Source organism: Balaenoptera ricei, chromosome 2 (assembly GCF_028023285.1).
Source record: "Balaenoptera ricei isolate mBalRic1 chromosome 2, mBalRic1.hap2, whole genome shotgun sequence".
Taxonomy (NCBI): Eukaryota; Metazoa; Chordata; class Mammalia; order Artiodactyla; family Balaenopteridae; genus Balaenoptera; species Balaenoptera ricei.
The window spans coordinates 61,775,752-61,799,091 of NC_082640.1; the positions used below are offsets into that span (position 1 = coordinate 61,775,752).

General features: G+C 45.5%; 1 protein-coding gene across 2 annotated transcripts; it reads left to right on the forward strand.

Moving 5' to 3' along the window:
* The first annotated feature begins 3,404 nt into the window (after positions 1 to 3,404).
* On the forward strand, positions 3,405 to 22,101 carry SNUPN (snurportin 1). 2 transcript variants are annotated; one of them, XM_059912720.1, is made up of 9 exons: positions 3,405 to 3,441; positions 6,406 to 6,568; positions 8,835 to 8,982; positions 13,812 to 13,916; positions 14,156 to 14,252; positions 15,394 to 15,491; positions 18,336 to 18,410; positions 19,956 to 20,036; positions 21,509 to 22,101. In XM_059912720.1, exons 2-9 carry the CDS (start codon positions 6,411 to 6,413, stop codon positions 21,827 to 21,829), a joined length of 1,083 nt encoding a protein of 360 aa, XP_059768703.1. In that variant the 5' UTR covers positions 3,405 to 3,441; positions 6,406 to 6,410; the 3' UTR covers positions 21,830 to 22,101. The 2 variants fall into 2 exon arrangements, with proteins under 2 accessions (XP_059768703.1, XP_059768701.1); XM_059912718.1 differs by lacking the exon at positions 3,405 to 3,441 and adding an exon at positions 3,448 to 3,654.
* The last annotated feature ends 1,239 nt before the right edge of the window (positions 22,102 to 23,340 follow it).

Here is a 23,340-nt window from a genome sequence, read left to right on the forward strand (position 1 = left end):
CACAGAGCCAGCATGTAGCTGAGTCAGGATTTAGACCCAAGCCATCTAGCTCCAGAGCCTAAAACCCTAATCACTCTGACGTGCTTCCCGCAACCCAGAGCTGAGCCCCAGGGACCTTGTAGTGATGGAGAAGAGGTTTGCCACCTCCCAGAGCTTTAGAGTCTCCTGTGACTGCAGTTTCTGCCTCCTGGCACATGTGAGTCCCACTGATACATGACTTTGTCACCCACTCAGGTCAGCTTCTCCTTCCTTCCACAAATAGCTGAAGAAGCCCTCTCCTACAGGTGTCCCCAAGTGGGCTGTGAGAAGCATTGGTCCTCAAGATGACTTAGATGGTGGCCTGGGTGAGTTATTTCACCTCCATAATCTCAGTTTCCCCCTCTAGGCCTTAAATAATATCAAATTACATGGGAGAAAGCTATTCCCTTTTCAGTTCCAATAACCTCAAGGGGAAAGTCTTCGCTGGGGGCTAGACTTGCACATGTGTATAATTCTTGCTGACTTCCCCCTTTTAAGAACAGTAAGCCCTCTTGGTTTTCTTTCCAGACTGTATCCCAAATCCAGCCCTTCCTACCACGTCCACTGCCACAACTTGAGTGCAAGTGCTGCTTACTGGCCTCCTGACCTCCATGCTTGCTTGGCTAAATTCAGTTCTCTACCCAGTAGCCAGTGTGCTCTCTCTACAGCTCAAATTCAGTTATGTCACAACTGTTTAAAAATCTTCATCTGCAACGGAGGTAAAATCCAAACTACTCATTTTGGCCTACAGGCCTCTGTATCCCACCTGCCTCAGTGACCCCAACTCCCTCTGTTCCCCCTCCTCCTGGCCTCCTGTCTAACACTTACACAAAGCCTCTCTTTGCACCCACTAGAAATTGTTGGTCCCCCTGTCCTTGTAACTGGCTCCTTCTCATCATTTAGGCCTAGATTCAAATGTCACCTCCTGGGAGAGGAGTTCCCCAACACTGTAACTTCAGCAGCTCCACCTGACTCATTCTCTACCCAGCCACCTGAGCTCTCTGGTACTGGTCTGCACTCAGCTATGGCATCTATCTTTTGTCTTTCCTACCACAGTTGGGCTGTAAGCTCCTGAAGGGCAGGGACCAACTCAGTCTTGGTCATTTTGGTATCTCCTGGGCCTGGCACAGTACCTGACCAACGGCAAGCATTAAACACACATTTGTTAATTGACTGAGAGTGACACGCAGGGCTCCTGGCAAGAGCCTCCTCTTGAGAAAAGGGTGGACACCTTCCTGCCCTCAATGTCCTGTTTTCTAGATAGAGATTCCCCCACCTGTAGGTGCTTATGAGATTTTGGGGGGTACACAAATTCCACCTTACTTATTTTTTTTCTTGGCCGTGCAGCACAGCATGCAAGATCTTTGTTCCCCAAGCAGGGATTGAACCAGAGTCTTAACCAGTGGACCACCAGGGAAGTTCCCAAGTTCCACCTTAAATAACATTAAATCATAGCGTGAGAAAGTGGATCTTCTGTTCTCTGTGAATTTTTCTGATTACATAAAAGAAAAATTCTGTTAGTGTTACTCCTTATCACTTTTCCAACACTTGCTAATCTCTGATTTTTACAAAGTCCACAGTCTTACAGTTTTCTACAGACATCAGTACCTAGCTAGATTATAACATTATACTACTTTCACTATAGAGTTCATAGATGCTTTCTATTAAAGTGGGAAGTGATTTAAGGTAATGTTATGGTGTTCCTCTTTCAAATAAATGTATTAGGCTTTTTTAAAAAGTAAATTGGTTTAAAGACATCAAATACAGGTGTATGTGTATGTGGCCAAGGTTGTGAAGGTGGAGTGCCAATGGCTACAGTTGGGGAATCACTGTTCCAGGTACAGCAGCCCTTTATGGAACACTAACTGGCCCCAGATGAGCTCCTGGGCTGAGTGCCATTTAGTTGGTTTTTTTAGTGATATGGGAAGTTATTCAGCTGGTGTGAATGAGGGACTGGAGCCTTTCTCCTGGACCTCAGTGCATGAATTTGTCCATCTCAGTCTATTTTCCTCCAACGTAGGGCCTTTGTTCTTTTCTGTGACTTCTGTTGTCGTGGGTAGAGAATGGTGGTTCTGAGACACAAAATACTTAATATCCTGGTGTCAAAGTTTCCTAGTGAAGTCAGGCCCTGGGCTTTTCTTTGTCAGTCTCATAAATCAGCTTTTATTTGTCGATGCACCAAATAACCTAGTGCACAGCCTGACCATTGAAAGTTAGAGCTCACCTACGTAAATTATGAAGTAAAAAAAAAAAAAAAGAAGAAGAAAAATTGGTCTTCCAGAGCCCCAAGCACCCTCTACCCTCCCTGTCAATCTGACCTCCAAATGGACGGAGTCATGTACATAAAATATGCAACAAGTCCACACCTTGGACTCAAAATGTGCCAACTTTGTGTATGTTGTTTCTGTAGTGTGGTATAGTAATATCCAACTTCTCTGTAAGTCAAACATGCAGCAAACTTAAATATTTGGCTCAAAAGCCATGTAACTTTGGCCAAGTTGCTTAACCTCTCTGAACTTTAGTCTCTACTTCCTTGTGTTATTTTAAGATTAAATAAGATAATTCATGCAAAGCACGGCGTCTGCCTCAATGTAAGTGTTCAATAAATGGCTATTCACATTTTTATTTTGCATCTCTTCAGTCCTAGCCCACAAAGGCTGCTCTCCAGTTTTATTAAGTTCCTAAATCTCGGCTGCTTCCCTCCACCCTTTGCACCAATTCAGTCATTCCTTCACCAGAGCCGTGCCTTGTGCCGGATGCAGGAATCAAACCAGGACCCTACCATTGCCAAGCCCACAGCCGAGTAGGAAAGAGAAACTCCTAAAGCGAGCCAAATGGCTGTAATCGAGGTTTCTTTCCAGTGTTCTAAGGGGCGAATGGGTAGGGGACGACTAATTGAGACTTAGGGGTGGGTGGGTGTGTGTGTTTGTGGGCGGGGGAGGGAGTCATTCGGGCAACGCTTTCCCGTATAAAGCATGGGCACGGGAGAGGGAGCGGACTGTTGGTCCGGAGGCGGCAGGACCCAGGTCCTGGAGGGCCTTGAACGCCCGGCCACGAGATCGGGGTTCCAGCTATTGGCGAAAGTAACCCGGAGAAGCTTGTGCCCAGCAGTGAGGCTTCGGCCCGGCCAAGTCACCTTGCAGGAGGGTAGCAACACAAAAGCAGAAGGAGGACCCCCGCCCAGGCGGACTGGAAAAGCCCCGGTAGTTGAGGGCGGAAGTAACCGCAGGTCCGTGACAGAACCGCGGAAGAACTCCCGCCGTTCTCCACGTCCGGAGGAGCCGGAAACTCCCCGCGCTAGGTGGGTGAGCCCGGCGGCGCGGCGGCGGCCAAGGGGGCGGGGCCGGCTCTCTCAAGGCAGCTGATTGGTCGGTCCCCGGCGGCGGCGTTGGCGGCTGCGCGTGGAATTGTCACCTCGGTCTGGTGAGTCCTCGGTTCTAGCCTGGGCCCCGCCGGCTCCCGAAATGCCCCTGGGCGCCCGACTGTAACTCTCTGTGGCCAGCTGCACACTCCCGGCTTCCCGAGACATGACCTGAAGGGGCAGAGCGACGCCAGGGCCTCTCCTTGGGCGCGCTTCCACTCTTCAGTTCCAGGCTGTCGGGCCAGGACCCCTCTGGGATTTTCTTTGTGGGGGAGGTGCGAATCATGCAAGGCCTTGATGACCCCATCCATAGAGAAAAGCTGTGCGCGGCTGTGGCGGGGAGGGCGGCCGAGTGGAGTTCAGTTCCCCCGGCCGAACTGAAGCCCGGTGGGAGACGCCGAGGAGGCCTAGATCCTGGCTGGGGGATTCGAGGCGGGGCGCCCCCGCAGGGGGAGGAGGAGGGAGAGGAGGAAGAGGCCGTAGCGGGGGACAGTTGGGGTCTGGAGCTCGGGGGAGGGGCCTGGGTGGGTCGGAAATTGGGAGTTAGAGGGTGGATACAGGTGGAGGATGAGACCGCCAGGTCAGAACCCTTGGAGTCATCATCCTCCGAAGAATGGGTTGAAAGAGCAGGAGCCAGCCAAGGACAGCCATAAAGGGAGGTACAGGCAGCCGCCCCAGTATCCAAGGCATCAATTTTAAGAAGGATTTTATGCTTCTTGGCAGAGCATGAACCCACACCGAGATAAAGCATGATGAGGCCTAATAAATGTATTTTAGATTGGGTCATTACTTTGGTAAGCTGAAGACATAATGAATTTTTTAAAAATTTTATTATGGAAGTGTTCAAACTTACACAAAAGGACAGAAAAATACAGAAAATAGCATACCATTTAGGATCCTAGTACTCATCACCCAGCCTCAACTATGAATGGCCACCCAGGTTGCATAACATACATGTTAAGACACACCTCAAATCCACACTGATAATATGTTAATCTTAAGTTTTAAAAAGGTGGGTTTTTTGTTTTTGTTTTTTTCGTGTTTAATGGGTATAAAGGTTCCATTTTGCAAGAATAATAGAGTTCTGGAAATTGCTTGCACAACAATGTGAATGTAATTAACACGTTTGGACTGTACATTTAAAAATGGTTAAGTGGTAAATTTTATGTCATGCGTTTTTAACCACACAAACAAAAAAGTTCCTTTCAAATTAGAAAAAAGAAATCTAGGAAATTCCCTGGTGGTCCAGTGGTTAGGACTCGGCGCTTTCACTCTGGGGGCTCGATCCCTGGTCTGGGAACTAATATCCCGAAAGCCGCATGGTACGGGCGTTAAAAAAAAAAAAAGTTTAATGCCGTAAAATCTGAATTCAAGTGTGCAATGGAAAGTAACTCTTTGCCAAGTAGAGGCCCATAGAGTTGTATTTTTAACTGTGGAGGCTCTGCAATGAACCTGTTGGTTTTGAGGGTCAGAGCATTGGGACCTGGACTGGGGTGGAGTTTAAGCACTGGTGGTGCCCTCTGGTTTATACTAGAACTTGAAGGGTTGGGCCAGCCCAGGTGTGTGAGTCAAATTTCTCCCAAATGTTCCTATTTTCTTGCAGTCTGAGGCACACTTTTTTTTTTTTTAAATTAATTATTTTTTTTCTTCCGGCCGTGGCGGCTTATGGGGTCTTAGTTCCCCCACCAGGGATTGAACCTGGGCCCTTGGCAGTGAAAGTACAGAGTCCTAACCAATGGACTGCCAGGGAATTCCTTGAGGTGCACATTTAATCCTTGGGTAAGCTCCTGTGCTACCTCATACCTTCATTCACGGAAGGGTGAGTGAAGTGTGAATTCACATCTTTCTCTCCACTCCCATTCTTCAGGGTGGCCCTTGGTAGTCTGTCTCCCATATGATTTACTCTCTGTCTCCCAAATGTACCACATGTCCGTCCTTCACATTTTCTAGAGCAGCTGGTGTTAACTGGGAGGCAGCCTTCCATATTCTAGCTCTTTTCGAAATGAGTTCTGCATAGGTAACCCTGAAACCTTCCTTCTGCCCACCCCAAACAAGAAAATAAACAAACTATAAAGCAAGAAAATAACTGCCAGATTTGGGTTTTTGGCTCCTCTTGTCCTCCTCCTTGGGCTCCAGAACCAGTACTTCTCCTGGAGCTAAATTTTCTTGATGTGAGTTGGCATTTATTGGAGAACTAAACAGCCAATCAGATAAAACTTGCATCAGAAAATTACATATTTTATTTATTTATTTAAATTTATTTATTTATTTATTTATTTACTTTTGGCTGCCTTGGATCTTCGTTGCTGTGTGCGGGCTTTCTCTAGTTGCGGTGAGCGGGGGCTACTCTTCCTTGTGCGTGGGCTTCTCACTGCGGTGGCTTCTCTTGTTGCAGAGCACGGGCTCCAGGTGTGCGGGCTTCAGTAGTTGTGGCTCGCGGGCACTAAAGCGCAGGCTCAGTAGTTGTGGTGCATGGGCTTAGTTGCTCCGCGGCACATGGGATCTTCTCGGACCAGGGCTTGAACCCGTGTCCCCTGCATTGGCAGGTGGATTCTTAACCACTGTGCCACCAGGGAAGCCCTACATTAAAAAAAAAAAAAATGTTAAAAAAGAAAATTACATTAGTTATTGAGTAACAGCTTTTTAGAACTATTCAGGAAAAAATTAGATACTTGATCACATCACTGCATGTCAATGATAATAAGAAGGAATTAATGACAGGGTCCCTGGTGAATGATGACAAAGAGTAAAAGTTAGATTCAATCACAAGGTGAGTTTGATTGATGTTGAAGTTTATACACTCAGAGCTATCAAAATGCTCATTATTAAAATATCTGTGAGAAAAACATTACTGCTCATATGTAACTCACTTACCCTTTAACTTCTTTTTTTTCCCATAGAAATAATTGTGATTTTGGATTAAGTGAGGTTTTTTAGGAATGTAGCCATCATGTTACACCATAACTGCCTGTACCCGAAAGGTGATACGAAACGATTGAACAATTTTCTGATGTTTTCCTTTGTAGGGAAGATGGAAGAGCTGAGTCAAGCCCTGGCTAGTAGCTTTTCTGTGTCTCAAGATCTGAACAGCACAGCTGCCCCACACCCCCGCCTGTCCCAGTACAAGTCCAAGTACAGTTCCTTGGAGCAGAGTGAGCGGCGCCGCCGGTTACTGGAACTGCAGAAATCGTAAGGGATACTTTAACTCCTTGGCTTCTCTCTGTAGGCTGGGAGCTGTGAACCATTCAGGAGGCTCTAGGCTTGTCTCCACAGAGCCACCTTCAAAGTGGACCCTTTGTAGGTTGTTCTTCTTGCCCACAAGGTTGGGAGGGGTAAAACCTGGCAGAGGTAGATGTCCTTTACACCCAGAGCTTGGGAAAAATGAGGGAGTAGGGAGAGACCGAAGTTTGAAAGCAAAAGCTCAATTCTCTGGTTAAATTTTTCTTTTCTTTTTTCCTGGCAGCAGTACTGAGCTTTGTAGTTTAGGGACTTGTGAAAGCCACTCCCATACTTCCACTCCCCACATTCCCTGTGTGGCTTCTCCTGCAGTCTGACTCCTGGCTTTGGTGTGGGCTTCCTGTCTTCCTTCAGTCCAGATGTTTCTGTGGAGCCCTTGGGAATTCAAGACAAATGATTCCACAGGGAATCTGAGGAAATGTCTTCCATACACTTCGGTCTCAATACCAAGATGAGCAAACAGGGAAAGAGAGATTGATTGCAGGATAGGAGTGTTTGAGGCTGGGCCGCTCTGAAGGCAGGGCCTATCCTTTTATTCTCAGTGCAACACAGGCCTCTTCTGGGTAAGGAATTAAGGATTAGGAGGAACTATCAACAGCTGCATTTGGCCCACTGCTTCATCACTAGATGTGTTTAGCAGAGATGGTTCCCTGTGGCCTCTGGGTTGCTTGCAGATTACATTCTCAGATCACCCATTCCCCCGACCCCCAGTTTTTAAAAATTGTGATTAATTCGGAATAGGTAATATGTTCGTATGGTTCAAAATTCACAGTACATAAAAGAGTATATGGAGGCTTCCCTGGTGGCGCAGTGGTTGAGAATCTGCCTGCTAATGCAGGGGACACGGGTTCGAGCCCTGGTCTGGGAAGATCCCACATGCCGTGGAGCAACTAGGCCCGTGAGCCACAATTACTGAGCCTGCGCATCTGGAGCTTGTGCTCCGCAACAAGAGAGGCCACGATAATGAGAGGCCCGCGCACCGCAATGAGGAGTGGCCCCCACTTGCCGCAACTAGAGAAAGCCCTCGCACAGAAACGAAGACCCAACACAGCCATAAATTAAAAAAAAAAAAAAAAAAAAAAAGACAAAACTGTAGTTCCCAGAGGCTCTCATTATAAAAAAAAAAAAAAAAGGAGTATATGGAGAAGGGACTTCCCTGGTGGTGCAGTGGTTAAGAATACGCCTGCCAATGCAGGGGACATGGGTTCGAACCCTGGTCCGGGAAGATCCCACATGCTGCGGAGCAGCTAAGCCTGTGTGCCACAGCTACTGAAGGCCGTGTGCCTAGAGCCTGTGTTCCGCAACAAGAAAAGCCACCACAATGAGAAGCCCACGCACCACAACGAAGAGTAGCCCCCGCTCGCCACAACCAGAGAAAGCCCTCATGCAGCAACGAAGACCCAACGCAGCCAAAAATAAATATTTCTTTTAAAAAGTATGTGGTGAAAAGTCTCCCTCCCAAATCTGTCTTCTAGATGTCAAGTTCCTCTCTCTTTTTTTTTTTTTGGCCACGCTGAGCAGCTTGCAGGATCTTAGTTCCCCGACCAGGGATTGAACCTGGGCCCACGGCAGTGAAAGTGCCGAGTCCTAACCACTGGACCACTAGGGAATTCCCAACATCTTATATTATAGTACACTTGTTACAACTAATGAACAAATATTGATACATTATTGTTAACTAAAATCCATACTTCTTTACTCAGATTTCCTTAGTTTTTTCTAAGTGGACTTTTTTGAAAGTTAGGAACTGCAGAAAGGTCTGGCTGTTCCTCAGAAAGTCCCAGAAGCTGTCCTTGTCTCAAACTTCTCACTGCATCTCGGTGTTTCCTCTCTGCAATCCCTGGGAGCCTTCAGATGGTGTATCTGCCAGGCAGGGAAGTGTCAGCTCTCACCTGGGGTGGAGATGGGAGTCTAGGGTGGGGTGGGTGGGAGTAGGATCAGCCACTAGCGAACCCTGAGAATTCCTTTAAATATTGTACCTTGCCTATTCTTAGGAAACTGAGGAAAGCCGAGTGTGTTCAGAGGGGGTTTCCTATTTAGGATCTGTGAGGAGGTGGTCACTAGTTAACGGCTTACAAAGGAAATTCTGTCATCTCTTACCCCCACCACAATTCCCAAGTTGCTCTTGAATTTGGAGACTTTGAATTACATCTGTCACATTGCAGGGTGTCTTCCTATAAGATGTAAAGACCTGTCCTTATGCCTTTTCTTTTCCCAGAAAGCGGCTGGATTATGTGAACCATGCCAGAAGACTGGCTGAAGATGACTGGACAGGGACGGAGAGTGAGGAAGAAGAAGAAAAGAAAGATGATGAGGAAATGGACATTGACACTGGCAAGAAGTTACCAAAACTCTATGCTAATCAAGTGAGTGGTCCAGAGGAGATTAGGCGCAGCTGGTCCTGCTCCCTTTACTGTGCAGTCAAAGCTCTTTACTTGCCCTAAAGAGGAGGATGAGGCAGGAAGAAGGAATAGGATCTACAACGAAAGTGCTGATGTACATAAAAGTTATGAGATGAAAAGAGATGACTTACAGTTTTGTGAGCTGATGGGGGGTCACTGATAGAGTCTGGGTAGTGGGTTTGGGAATCATTACCCCATGCTGTTAGCAAAGGCTTCCGGCCTGCTGCAAAAAGTCCCTGAGCTACTGATATGCTAGCGGACGCCATTCTTTACTAGTTATTATACAGCTGTTTTGGATCAGGCCTGCCCAGCCCAGCACTGTCCCCCACCCCACCTCCCAAGCTGGTAGTCTTTCCCAAGTGGTGGACTAACATGCCAGCCTTGGGTCTTCACACTCAGGTGGTAGGAGCTTGGACGTCCTTGAATACTGGGAGCCTGCCCAGCCACCCCAGGCCAGCCAGTTGGCCTAGGTGAGGTTGAGACCATGAAACAACAGATCACTATAACAAACTTGACTAAGTGCCCTGTTGATTCCAGAGAGGAAACCAGTGTGGCTTGTGGCGCCATAGGTGAAGCAGGCATGGAGACTGTCTAGTGCTCTAGGCAATCCAGTTATTCTCCAGAAGGCAGGGCATGTATCTGAGTGGGGCTGGGGGTCTACCCTGCTGTTGTATACTTACCTCTATAACCCAAGTGTCTTGTCACTTCAGAATCCTCTTCCACCTTAAGAATATGGTTCCTGGGTGCACACACTCCCATCCTCTTTCTCTGCCTCAAATATAGCACAGACATCTTCTATGACAAAGTACAGTTTAGTTCTGTTGAGCAAACATTGTTTTTTTTTTTGTTTTTCTTTTTTAAATTTTTTGGCCATGCTGCACACAGCATGTGGTATCTTAGTTCCCTGACCAGGGATCGAACCAATGCCCTCTGCAGTGGAAGCGCAGAGTCTTAACTACTGCACCACCATGGAAGTCCCGAGCAAGCATTGTTTTGTTTTGTTTTTGTTTAAAATAGAATGTTGGGGTTTTTAAAAAATATTTATTTATCTATCTATCTATCTGTGCTGGGTCTCAGTTGCGGTACGCAGGATCTTTGTTGCTGCATGTGGGATCTTTAGTTGTGGCACGCAGGATCTAGTTCCCTGACCAGGGATCGAACCCTGGACCCCCTGCATTGGGAGTGCAGAGTCTTAGCCACTGGATCACCAGGAAAGTCCCCCCCGAGCAAGCATTGTTGAAGGCCCTGTTCTATGTTAAGCTAGGCTATTCTCAGGGAAAGATAGACATGGGCCAGAAATAGCCCATGCACTCCTCTAATAAGTGTAGATTATGGTTTTTGCAATAAAAAAGTGAAATTAACTTCCCACAGAGAAGGAAGCAGGGTTGTGAAGTCAGGAAAAGGTTAATGAAAGAGGAGGCAGTTTGGAAACATGGGTAGGACAGGCAGAGGTACAGAGCATTTCAGGGCATTGCAGGCAGCAGGATCAGGCTGAGCAAGAGCCCAGAGGTGGGAGAAGAATATATGATGTGTTCAGGAGGGGTGTGCAGAGGGTGTGTGAGGATGGAGCAACATAGGGTTGGGGGAAGAGTATAGCAGAAATATGTACAGGGTTTTAGACTCTGGGTCTAGATTGTGAGGAACCACCGAGACTTTTTGAGCCAGGGGCAGAGGTGGGACTTCATGTGATGACTACCACATCAGTGTAGGAAGGCCTGGAAGAGAGAGACTGTGGTAGGGGGCTTAGGTTTGCTAAAAGATCTAATGAGTGCTAAGGGCAGTGAAAGTGGGAAGGAAAAGAGGTCATGAGTATGAGAGATGTTCCAGGTGGAATGAACAGAATTTATGGCTAGGAGAGGCAATATGAGAAGCGGATAAGGGTTTAAGCTCAGGTCGCATAGACTGACCTCAAAGTCAGGCTCTGTGTTGACCGTGGGCAAGTTACTTAACCAGTCTAAGTCTCTAGTTTCTTATCTGTAAAATGGGACATCGTAATAGTACCTATCTCATAGGATTGTTAGAAGGATTAATTGAAATAGTGTACCTTAAATACCTAGCCCAGAGCCCATAATGAATGCCCCACAGTATTAGTTGCTACTGCTATTTTTTTAAACAGCCATATTAAGATATAATTCACATACCATACAATTCACCCATTTACAGGGTACAATTCAGTATTTTTGTAGTAATTCACAGAGCTGTGCAACCATCACCAGTATCTAATTCTAGAATATTTTCACACCCATTAGCAGTCACTCCCCATTTTCCCTTCCCTCCAGGCCCTAGCAATCACTGATCTACTTTCTGTCTCTATGGATTTGCCTATTTTGGACATTTCGTATAAATGGAATCATATGAGATACATCCTTTTGCTTCTGGCTTCTTTCACTTAGCAAAAGGTTTTCAAGATTCATTTATGTTGTAGCATGTGTTAGAACTTCATTCCTTTTCATTTCTTTTCAAATAATATTCTGTTGTATAGATAGATATACCACATTTTGTTTATCCATTCATCAGTTGATGGCCTTTTGAGTTGTTTCCACTTTGGGGCTATTATGAATATTGCTGCTATGAACATTTATTTACATGTTTTTGCATGGACATATGTTTTCATTTCTCTTGGGTATATACCTGGGAGTGGAGTTACTAGGCCATATGATAACTCTGGAACTACCAGACTATTTTTCAGAGTGACTACACCATTTTACATTCCCACCAGCAATGTTTGAGGGTTCGTTTCTCCACATCTTTGCCAGTACTCGTTATTGTCCGTCCTTTTGAATATAACCATCCTAGTGGGTGTGAAGTGGTGTTTCATGGTTTTGATTTGCATTTCCCTAGTAACTAATGATATTGAGCTTCTTTTCATGTGTTTATTAGCCATTCATATATCTTTGGAGAAATGTCTATTCAAATCCTTTGCCCGTTTAAAAATTGGGTTATTTGTCTTTTATTATTGAGTTCTTTATATATTCTAGATACAAGTTCCTTAGGAGATACATGATTTGCAAATATTTCTCATTCTGTGGGTTGTCTTTTCACTTTCTTGATGATGTTTTTGGCAGCACAGAGGTTTTACATTTTGATGTAGTCTAATTTATCTATCTTTTGTTTCGTCATTTGTGCTTTTGGTGTTGTATTACTATTATTCTTTAAGGGAGTGTTGATTATGCCTTGGGTTTAAGATTGAATAACAGAGAGGAAGGTGATGATATTAACAGGGCACAGAATGCAGAAGGGGAAGGATGGGTGTTTCAGGGATGGGAAGTACTTGGGCAACAGAAGCCAGTGCATTCTGTTTTGGCTATGCTGAGTTTAAGGTACAGAGAGGACCAACAGAGAAAGAGATAGCAAGTGGACAGCTGGAAATATAGGTTTGGAGGAAAGGAAAGAAATCTGGAGATGAAAAAGAAGAGAATTAGGGGACTTCCCTGGTGGCGCAGTGGCTAAGAACCTGCCTGCCCATGCAGGGGACACAGGTTCGAGCCCTGGTCTGGGAAGATCCCACATGCCGTGGAGCAACCAAGCCCGTGTGCCACAACTGCTGAGCCTGTGTGCCACAACTACTGAAGCCTGCGCATCTAGAGCCCATGCTCCGCAACAAGAGAAGCCACTGCAATGAGAAGCCCGCGCACCGCAATGAAGAGTAGCCCCCGCTCGCCACAACTAGAGAAAGCCCACACATAGCAACAAAGACCCAACACAGCCAAAAAAAAAAAAGAGATTTAGGAGGCATCATCTTAGAAATGACAAGTGAAGTAGATGAATTCCACCCCCACGGGGGGACAGCATCTAAGAGAAAAGAGAAGGGGGACCTAAAACAGCCCCCTGAAGATTATCTACATGTTTTGGGGGAGTGTGTGGAGGAATGTTTGGAGGAAAAACAGAAAAGTACTGTGTCATGGGGCCAAGGGAGCATGTGTCAGGGAGGAGGATGTGACTGGCAGCATTACACCAGGAGTAGAGGAAGGAGGGGGAGGTGAGGGAATAGAGGTACTTGGCTGCAAGGAGGTCAAGTGGGGCTGTGAGGTAGCAAATCTGGACTGCGGGTGTCAGAGTGGGTGGGAAGGCAGCAGCAAGAAATACGAAGTAGTTAAAAAAAGAGAGAACGTGGAACATCTTAATAGAAATGTAGAGTGATAAAAGGTTTTCATTTTTGCCTTGGTTTTGAGGATTAGGGGTTGAGTATTTTGTGGCCTAAGGGGAAGGAGAGATGGGAGAGATGAGCGATTCAGTGGGAAGGATTAATTGATAGGCCAAAGTCTTTGTATAGATGGGAGGGACCAGTGATGAATGGAAGAGTAAATTTTTTCAAATTCATTTCACCACAGCCCTTTTTTTTTTTTTTAATTTAAGGTAACATCCTTTTCCTAACATCCTTTAGTATAGTATTTGGGTCACTAGTTTGGGAAATGATCTAGTTTAGAGCATCTCAAGGTCAGGGACTTGATTCATCTCTGAGGTATAGCCCCTGGAACATAATGGTTGTGATAATGGTAGGTGGGTGGACAAAGTAAGGAAAGATAGAGGGTCCTATCCCCCCATACAGGAGGTGAAGTAGTAAGAATGGGTATGGATGCAGATAATGAAGGTGAGAAGTTGAAGTTCACGGGGAGCAGGAGACGAGTTGACTACTAAGAGCTAGTGGGGTGGAGGTCCCACTGTCACCCTTTTCTGTTCTCATTCTTTTACTTGTATTTTTATTATATATATAGGACATGAATTCTTTGTCATTGTAAACATGGGAGCAGCACAGCCCTGTTGATTTTTAACACCATTTTTTGTGTTCCCAGTTAATGCTCTCAGAGTGGTTAATTGACGTCCCTTCAGATTTGGGTCAGGAATGGATTGTGGTCGTGTGCCCTGTTGGAAAAAGAGCCCTTATTGTGGCCGCCAGGGTGAGTAGCTGCTCCTGCCCCCTGCGCCAGCATGCCTGGCCTGTAGCAGGAGGGGTTCTCTGCACACTCTGTGTTCCTTATCTGCCACAGCAGCTGTCCCTGCCATGGGGATTGAAACGCTTTCCTGCAGGAGGGATTTGATGAGAGCCACCTTTGGGCTGATGGCACCCCTGCAGAATGTGGAAGCAAGAGGGTGAGGAGACTTTGATGCCTGACAAGAATGGTAATTGTCCACACAGGGTTCTACCAGTGCCTACACCAAGAGTGGCTACTGCGTCAACAGGTTTTCTTCCCTTCTGCCAGGAGGCAACAGGCGAAACTCAGCAACAACAAAAGGTACCTACATACAATTGTCTCTTTATTAACTTTTATAATCAGTGCTTGGTTAGTTGCTTAGTTAGTTGTTTTAAAGACCTACTTTAAAAGCATACCTTTGAAACTGCGCACAGGTAATATCCTGCCCACTGGGCTCTCCCTCAAGGTCAGGCCTCCTCAGTAGCAGAATAGTTGCAACTTGTGAGGCCTGCTGGGCAATAAACCCCTAAATTAAAGTCAATGCACCTTTCCCATGGACTTCCATCACAAGATGACAGGTGCAGTTTTCTGGGGAAAGGACCCCCAGAAGGCCAAGTGTAACGTACAGAAGCTGTTGCTGGGGCTTCCTGCCGAATTCCCTTTTCTCCTTTCTCGGTGTCCTAATCTTAGCTTCTTCCTCCCCCCTGGGCCCAGCCGAGGAGACTAAGGTCACGAAGGTTTGCCCACGGTCATTCAGCGAGGAGTTGGCAGAGCTGGCAGAACCGTTCTCTCACCTCTGCCTGCCCAGGCTCCGCTGGTGGTTACTCCTGTCCTCTGTTCTGAGCCCTCTATTGGCTTTTTTTACTCCAGCCTGAAATGTGCTTCCACCTCCCCTCTACCCTGTTATTTTAGTCCTGTGATCCCAAAAGATTGTTCATATCCCATCTCTTCCATGAAGCATTTCCTGGAACTCTCGTTTTTCTCAGTTTGTGCTGTATAATTCAGGTCTTGGTTCTTTCCTCTGTAATCATCTTATCTCCTTAACTGGATTGTAACTTCCTTAAAGGCAGGGATTACGTATAGTTAATATTCCCCACAGAACACAGTGCCTGTGACAGGAACTTAAAAAGTAATTGTAAACTAAAATGGAAGATTACTTCCCTTCAAACTTGAGCTTCTCTAAGGTGAGTAAATGTCCCAGTTTATCTAAAGGTTCAGAGTTCACACTTGGCATTGCCTTGATCCTTCTTGTGCTGTCATACCTCAGGTCACCCCTAGACTGTGCCAGGTGGCCAGAAAAGGCTGTGAAGAACTTTGTCCTGTAGTGCTGGTGCTTGCTGTGAGCACTGAGGATTGTTGGATTCAGTTCCCAAGCCCCTAAGATGGGGCTCCCCAGATTGTGGTGGAGGGAACCATGATGGGAGGGGTTACCCTATACTGACTTTCTGCTTTGTGTCTCCAGACTACACCATTCTGGACTGCATTTACAGTGAGGTGAACCAGACCTACTACGTTCTGGACGTGATGTGCTGGCGGGGACACCCTTTTTATGACTGCCAGGTAAGGACTGATACTCCCCTCATGTCTTCTCCTGTTTTCTCCTCTCCTCCCAGGAAAGTGGCTCAGCATGTGTGTTTAGTACGTGACCAACTTCTTGGTGTGTACAGGATGTGGTATATCAAGAACATTGTCTAATGTTCCTTGCATCTTTGGGTGTGTTAAAATTAGCTTCATTTATAAAAAGAGGTAGGAGGAACTAAGGGAAGCATAGCAATTCTTGAGGGGAGGAAGGAGAAACAGAGTGTAGGGGTAGGCTGGGACTTTGTAGAAGCTGTAACCGCCCCCTCCCCTCTCTCCAGAGTGTAGGAGGCTTGCTGGCAGGGAAGATTGCAGGTGAAGGGGATGCTGCCTTGTGCAGGCGGCACAAGGAAGAGAAGGTGGAATGTTAAGCACCATCAAATAGACTTCTGTCACCTCCACTCCTTCACCAACCACATCTTGACCCTGAAAATGTCAGGGCCTCCTTGGTATGACCATAAGGCCTCGAATCTCTGAGGGGCTAGCTCTGGAAGGAGATTTTCCAAATGAGGAGAGGCCCCCCCACCCAATATTCTCCCCTCAAGTTTCACCTTCCCACAACATTTTTCTCAGATTGGTGATTCTTTCGAGTGACAGAGGCAGTCATCAGAGAGAGGCTAGGTCACCCCACAGGGTCCATCTCTGCTCCTATGCTCCCCATCGTTGTCCCAGTTTTAAAGTGGTGGGTTTTTTGTGCTCCCTGTCAATTAGTTTATCATAGTGGTTCTCAGAATGTTGAATGTGTGGCCTCAGAAAGTTGTTAGTAATGCAAATTCTTAGACCTATTGAATCAGAAACTCTGGGGATGGGACTTATGTTTTAATAAACCTCCAGGCGATCCTCATGCAGGCCCAAGTGTCCGAATCACAGGTTATCGCCACAGGCTGCTTCTTTCCGTAGCCATTACCCCAAGCTAGGTTTCCAAATTATGCTAGGTGCTGGTACTTCAGAATTCTAGCATGCATCTCATTCAAAAAATAATAGCCAAGGGACTTCCTTGGCGGTCCAGTTTAAGACTCTGCGCTTCCAATGCAGGGGGCATGGGTTCAATCCCCAGTCAGGGAACTAAGTTCACACATACTGCACGGTGTGGCCAAAAGATAAAAAAACAAAAACAACAACAAAAAAATAGCCAAGACCTGCATTGCTAAGCACTTTGTGAGCATGATCTCATTGAATCCCTTACAACAACTCTTAAAAAGTAAGTATGTACTATTGTTATTACTCCTCATCATTTAGATATGAAAGCTGAGAGCCACAGATGTTAAGTACCTTGCCCAAATGCAGAGCCAAGCCTAAAACTCAGAACTCAGAAATTCAGTTGAGGGACTTCCCTGGTGGCGCAGTGTTAAGAATCTGCCTGCCAGTGCAGGGGACACAGGTTCGAGTCCTGGTCTGGGAAGATCCCACATGCCACGGAGCAACTAAGCCCATGCACCAGAACTACTGAGCCTGCGCTCTAGAGCCCGTGAGCCACAACTACTGGGCCCACGTGCCACAACTACTGAAGCCTGCGCGCCTAGAGCCTGTGCTCCGCAACAAGGGAAGCCACCGCAATGAGAAGCCCGTGCACCACAGCGAAGAGTAGCCCCCGCTTGTCGTAACTAGAGAAAACCCACGGGCAGCAACGAAGACCCAGTGCAACCAAAAATAAATAAATAAATAAATTTATTTTTAAAAAAAAGAGAGAGAAAGGCCGCGCAGCAACGAAGACCCAATGCGGCCAAAAATAAATTAATTAATTTTAAAAAATTAAAAAAATTAAAAAATAAAAATTCGGGAACATATTTTCCTTTAATTCTGTTGAAGGATGTTTCATAACATGCATTTACAACCTACAAATTTGATAACTAAAGCCACCTATATTTTGACAATATAAAGGAAAGATTGTGGGTTTTTTATTTTTGGTTTTGGAAATTAAAAAAAAGAAAGAAAAGTCCCTAAATAACAACAGAAGCATATGTATCAGTAATTTAGATCAATAGTAATTTGGAATAAAGTAGTTTATGTGAAGTTACAGCTATAAAGTAGTTTCTAATCCTCAGGTAAAATAAAATAATGTGCTTTGGAGTTGGTGAGTCCTGGTCCCATAGTATTTCTGTTGCACCTGGGTGAGTGATGTAATCTCTCTGAGCCTCAGAGTCCTCACCTGTAAAATGGAGATGATAATAATACAATTCTCAGAGGATGGTTGAGGATTAATACGATTATGTATGTAAGGTCCTTAGCATGGAGCCTGAGACATAGTAGGCCTTCAGTGATAAATGTTGGCATTACTACTATTAATAATCCTATTGGATTTTAAGGAAAAAATATTCAAAGATTTTGTGAACATCTTCTTGACCTTATGGCAGTGTTTTAAGGGAAATGAGGGTGAGAGAAGGGCTTAGGTCTTCATAAATCAGGTGGCTATTTTTTCCCCAGTTTTACTGAAATTTAACTGACATGCAACACTGTGTAAGTTTAAGGTGTATAGCACAATGATTTGACTTACATATATTTTGCAATAGTTACCTGAGTAAGTTTAGTTAATATCCATCATCTCATATAGATACCAAAAAGAAAAGAAAAGAAAAAAATAAGTGTTTTTTTTCCCTTGCCATGAGAACTCTTAGGATCTACTCTCAACAACTGTCATGTATATACCAGACAACAGAGTTAACTATTGTCATTGTGTTGTACTTTCCATCCCTAGTATTTACTTATCTTATAACTGGAAGTTTGTACCTTTTGACCATCAGGTAGCTTTTTAGAATAGGGTGGTTTTGTTCGTATTAGAGTTTGAGGTGAACAGTTTTTAATCTTTCTCTTTCTCTTCTCTGGCAGACTGATTTCCGATTCTACTGGATGCATTCAAAGTTACCAGAAGAAGGACTGGGAGAGAAAACCAAGCTCAATCCCGTAAGGCCTGGTGTTAGAATTGCAGAGTTCTTTATGGGGATTGGTTTGGATTGGTCTGTTATCTAAATATAATCATTATGAATGAAATTATCTTTTTTTTTTTCTTTTTGAGGCAGCATGGCGTAGTGGGAAAAGTATGGACTTAACAGTTATCCAGATTCCAGTTTTCGCTTTAACAATTACCAGGTTAAGTTAATATCTTTACTTGGCCTTAATTTCTTCATCTGTTTAATAGGGTTAATAATACCTACTTTACAGGGTTGTTCTAAGAACCAAATTATATAAATATACAAGTCTTTCTAGCATAATACTTACGGTGAGCACTCAGTAAACAGTAGTTGATATAAAATGCTAATAACTGCTTTTATTAATAACACTATTTAGAATTCTCCAACTGTAGCATGCATCAGCAGCCTCTGGAGGCTTGGTAAAATGTAGACTCCTGGGCCTCACCCCCAGAATTTCTGATTCAGTAGGTCTGGGGTAAAGCCTGAGAATTTGCATTTCTAACAAGTTCCCCAGTGAAACTGATACTGCTGGTCCATGGACCACACTTTGAGAACCTCTGCCTTTGTATCTGATCTAAGAGTGACCTCATCTAGTCAGTCCCCTCTTTTTATAGATGAGTATATAGGCTCAGAGAGGGGACTGCCTTCCCCAAGTTCCCACAGTCCAGGATGATAACCCAAATGTCTTCGCTATTCACTCATTGATTAAATATGGGACAGTTATTTTCATTGCATTTTATTAGTTAAGCCCTGTAGACTGGCATTTGCTTGGGTTGCTTACAGCATTTTTAAAAGCAACTGGATAACCAGTTACAGGACAATAAATGGGACCAGTACTTCCAGTGATGTTATCAATTAGGTCCTAGAAGAACATGCACTGAGGAAAGGGAACATGGGTGCTACTTTCTCTGAGATGCTGTTCTGTGTGTGCTACAGGTACTATCTCATTGTATCTGCATAACAATCCTATGAAGTAGATACTTTTATTATCCCTTTTTACAGATGGGAAAATGGAGGCATATGGAGATTAAATGATTGACAGAGCTGGGATTCAGACCTAGGCAATCTGACTCAGAGGTTGTCATAGTCCTAATCACTTTGGTATACTGCTTCAGTGTAAAAATTTTTGCTGTTGTGAAAGGGGCTTCACCAGTCCTTCATTAGGGGCAACTGTCATAGAGCTGGGAGAATAACATAGAATCCCTAAACCTAGCACAGAGCAGTGGTTCTCAGTCCTGACTGCATGAATCAACTGGAGAGCTTTAAAAAAAAAATGACTGGATCCCACCCCAGAGCAGTTCAGTCAGAATCTCGGGGTGGTGCTTGGACATGAGTAATTTTTAAGAGTTTCCCAGATGGTTCTTCTGTATAAAGCAAGGTTGAGAACTCCTGACCTAGTAATTCAGAGGATAAGTAGAGGGGAGTGGGTATGGGAGGATGAGACTGAAAACTTTTCTTCTTTGATATAGCTCTTCAGTTGCTGGAACCAATATTGTTTGTAACATGTACTAACTCTTTGTTCTAATTTATGTTTTAGTTTAAATTTGTAGGGCTAAAGAATTTCCCTTGTACCCCTGAGAGCCTGTGTAAGGTGCTGTCTATGGATTTCCCTTTTGAGGTAACAAAACCATTGTCTTTATTGCTCTGATCTGATTGTAAGACACAAGAAACTTGGTTATACAGTCTTAAGAGAGCCTCTGACTTTGCTGTGTCAAAGCATCAGAAAAGGGCTGAAAGCTGACTCTTGGGAAAGAATGTGCTCGTGGCCCTTCATAGCCTCAGGGCCACCCTGCCAGCTAAGTCAGAATGCCAGAGCTGTAAGGGCCCTTGAAAGGACAGCTCATCTAACTCCCTCATTTTACAGATGGAGAAACTGAGGCCCGGAGAGGGGTGAGGCTTCCATTCCTAGGTCCTTCTTGTGTGCCTCTTTCTGCTACAAGCCAGAGAATGAGGCCCCTTGTTTGACTGCCACAGCTGGGGCTTCTGTGACTGACAGACTGCAGGGCTGTGAATTCCTAATCCTTCTTTCCTCCGAAGAGCAAATGGTCCCCAGGGATGGCAGTGCTTGCTGAGCAGTGGCATGGCAGTGGGGTGACCAACTTGTCCAAGGTTGCCCAGGATTTCCCTGGTTTTAGTGCTGAAAGTCTCACATCCCCAGAAGCTCCTCAGTCCTGGGCAGTCTTTTGTCATCCTCAGAACCTGCAGTTACCCTACAAACAGACTTCCTTTGCCCATGATGTCCTTTAAAATTCTGCCTGGTCACCTGCAAGTATTTGCTTGAACTGGATATAATTTTGCTAAAAGGATCACAGCTTCCCAAATGATGAAATGGCAAAGGCTGAGTTGCCTTCATTTCTGGGAGTCAGTTAAGAAGGTGGTAAGAACACCATCTTTGTTTATGACCCTTATGCCCCAGTGACAATAAATGCGTTTTAGAGATGAGTCACTGAATCACAGAAAAGAAAATATGGGACTGTGGGAGGTCTTCCCGTTGAGGAAAACTGATTTTCCCAGAACATAGCTCACAGACAATTTAGGGGGAGGTTTAGGCAGCCAGCAGTGGCTGGGGAGCAGGGCTTCTTGACAGGCTGTTTCCCCTGCACGCAGCAGTCCAGCATCTTGGAGGGGCTTGTCCAGTTCCCCTGCTTTGTTCCCTGTGTGGAGCACATCCTCCACTACAGAGACCTCCAGGTGGTGGAAAGTGCATGGGATTTGAGGAGAGAAGACCTGGGTTCAAGCTGAATTTCTGCTTCATACTCACTGTGTGTTTGAGGGAGGCCCCAGAACTCCCTGAGCCTGAGCAGCCCCATCTCCCAGACACTTCCATGGTGGGTAAGAGGGTGAAATAGTAGGTAGGAAAGCACCCTGTAAATGGGAAAGTACTTTTTATGTTTTTATTTTCTAAAATTTAGTTTTCTAGACCATTTCTTCATTTAGAGAAATTCATGTGTGAGAAATGAAGACTCTTTTTCTTCTGGCAGTGACCCAGAAAAAAAGATCTGGACCACAAGAGCTACCCCAGTGCATATAGGTCTCCTACAAACATGTGGCCCCAGAAGTCATTCTGATCCCTGGCTTTCTTTCTCGTAGGTAGATGGGCTTCTCTTCTACCACAAGCAGACCCACTATAGCCCTGGAAGCACTCCTCTGGTGGGCTGGCTGCGCCCCTACATGGTGTCAGATGTTCTTGGCGTAGCTGTGCCAGCTGGCCCGCTGACTGCCAAGCCAGAATATGCTGGGCACCAGCTCCAGCAGATTATTGAGCACAAGAGGAGCCAGAAGGAGGGAATAAAGGAGATCACACACAAGCCCTCTGAGAATGGACGCTATGAGTTGGAGCACCTGTCTACGCCCAAGCTGAAGAGCCCTCCCCATAGCCCCAAGCACCCAGGGAGCCTCATGGAGAACTAGAGAGGGCAGCCTCCTTTGGGAGTCACAGGATGGGGGTTGGTCCCAGAAGGAAGGCTGGGGGGGGAGGACAGTGACGAGAACAAGATGACTTCATTTTAGAGCAGGCTTTCCAAAGCCACTCCAGCTGGAAACAGCTTATCTCCTATCTGAAGTGCTGGCTTTAACAGTTGGGGGAGGTTTCCAGATTGGGTAGTCTTTGGATTTGAGCAGCAACTCCTGTGAAAATGTATTTCAGATCCACAATGTAAATATATGTAATTCTTACGAAAGAAGTTGTTTGTGATTCTTAAACTTTATTTATTTTATTTTTTTGTGTGTGTGATTCTTAAACTTTAGACAGTCAGGAATCTCCCCCACCTCTACCCCTTCAGGCCCCCTAAACCGTGACTGTTCAAGTCTTGGCCCATTTCACTCTGTTTTTAGCACTTAAGCATTCTGCTGAGTTTCCAGTTGCTGCTGTTGGTAACGTCATTTTCTCAAAGGTCTTACCAGGAACTGCAGTTCTTGGTATTTGAATATGTTCCCTCTTCTGAGAAGACAAGTGTGATTTTCTTTGGTTTAGACACAGAGATAAAATGCAAATGGAGTTCATTCACTACTTCAGCCAACATTTTGAGCACATTCCAGAAGATAAGCCTTGTGCTTACGTAGAGTGGGTTATGATGAGGGACCATACTTCATCACTGCCCTTGAGGAGCTCACGATCCAGTGACAAATAAAACCACCAGCATCTAGAGTGGGTCCAGATGGTGGGATGATTGCTTTAGTGCAGAAAGGTACATAGAGCATGGGGTGTGGGGGGATGCCGGGAAGAGCAGAGGGAGATTTCACAGAGGAGGTCAGAGCTGGGCTGAGGCTCAGAGGAGGGACAGAAATGCGCTCTGCAGACGAGGAGGGGAGGAGTTTCTCACAGAGGCAGGAGGGTATACAGATGCACCCCTCCAGAGCTGGTCCGGACTTGCTCTGGGACCTGAAGTCGGTTCAGCATGGCTCAGTTGTCAAGTAGGGCTGGAAAGCTATAGGAAAGGAGGCTGGAAAGAGATGGGCCTGATCATAAATGGCCTGTGTGTTATGCAGAGGTTTTGGGTTTTATGTATGGATGAAAGGGAGCTGATGAAGTGCTTTGAGCAGGCAGGATCCATTCAGATTTGTGAACTAGAGCTCTTTGGCAGCTGTGGGAGTGGAAGATGGCGTCTAACACCAACCAGTTACTGCTCTGTGTTCAGGAAATGTGTCCCATTTCCCGTGGCCTCAATCTGCTCCCCATACTACTTTCCACTTTTCTAGGACTTCTCTTACAAGACAAAAGGACTTCACTGTTCCACTCCAGCAGTACTAGTATCCTGTGGACAAGATTTCAGAGGGATCCAGGTCAGATCTTGTCTGACACGCAGTTGTTTCTTTGTGTTGATTAGTTCTGGGAACAGATCCGGGCAGAAGTTGTGGTTAAGCAGAGCCTGATTACACAAATTCAGAACACCATTGGAACTAGCCTCAGTGTTGGGCTCTTA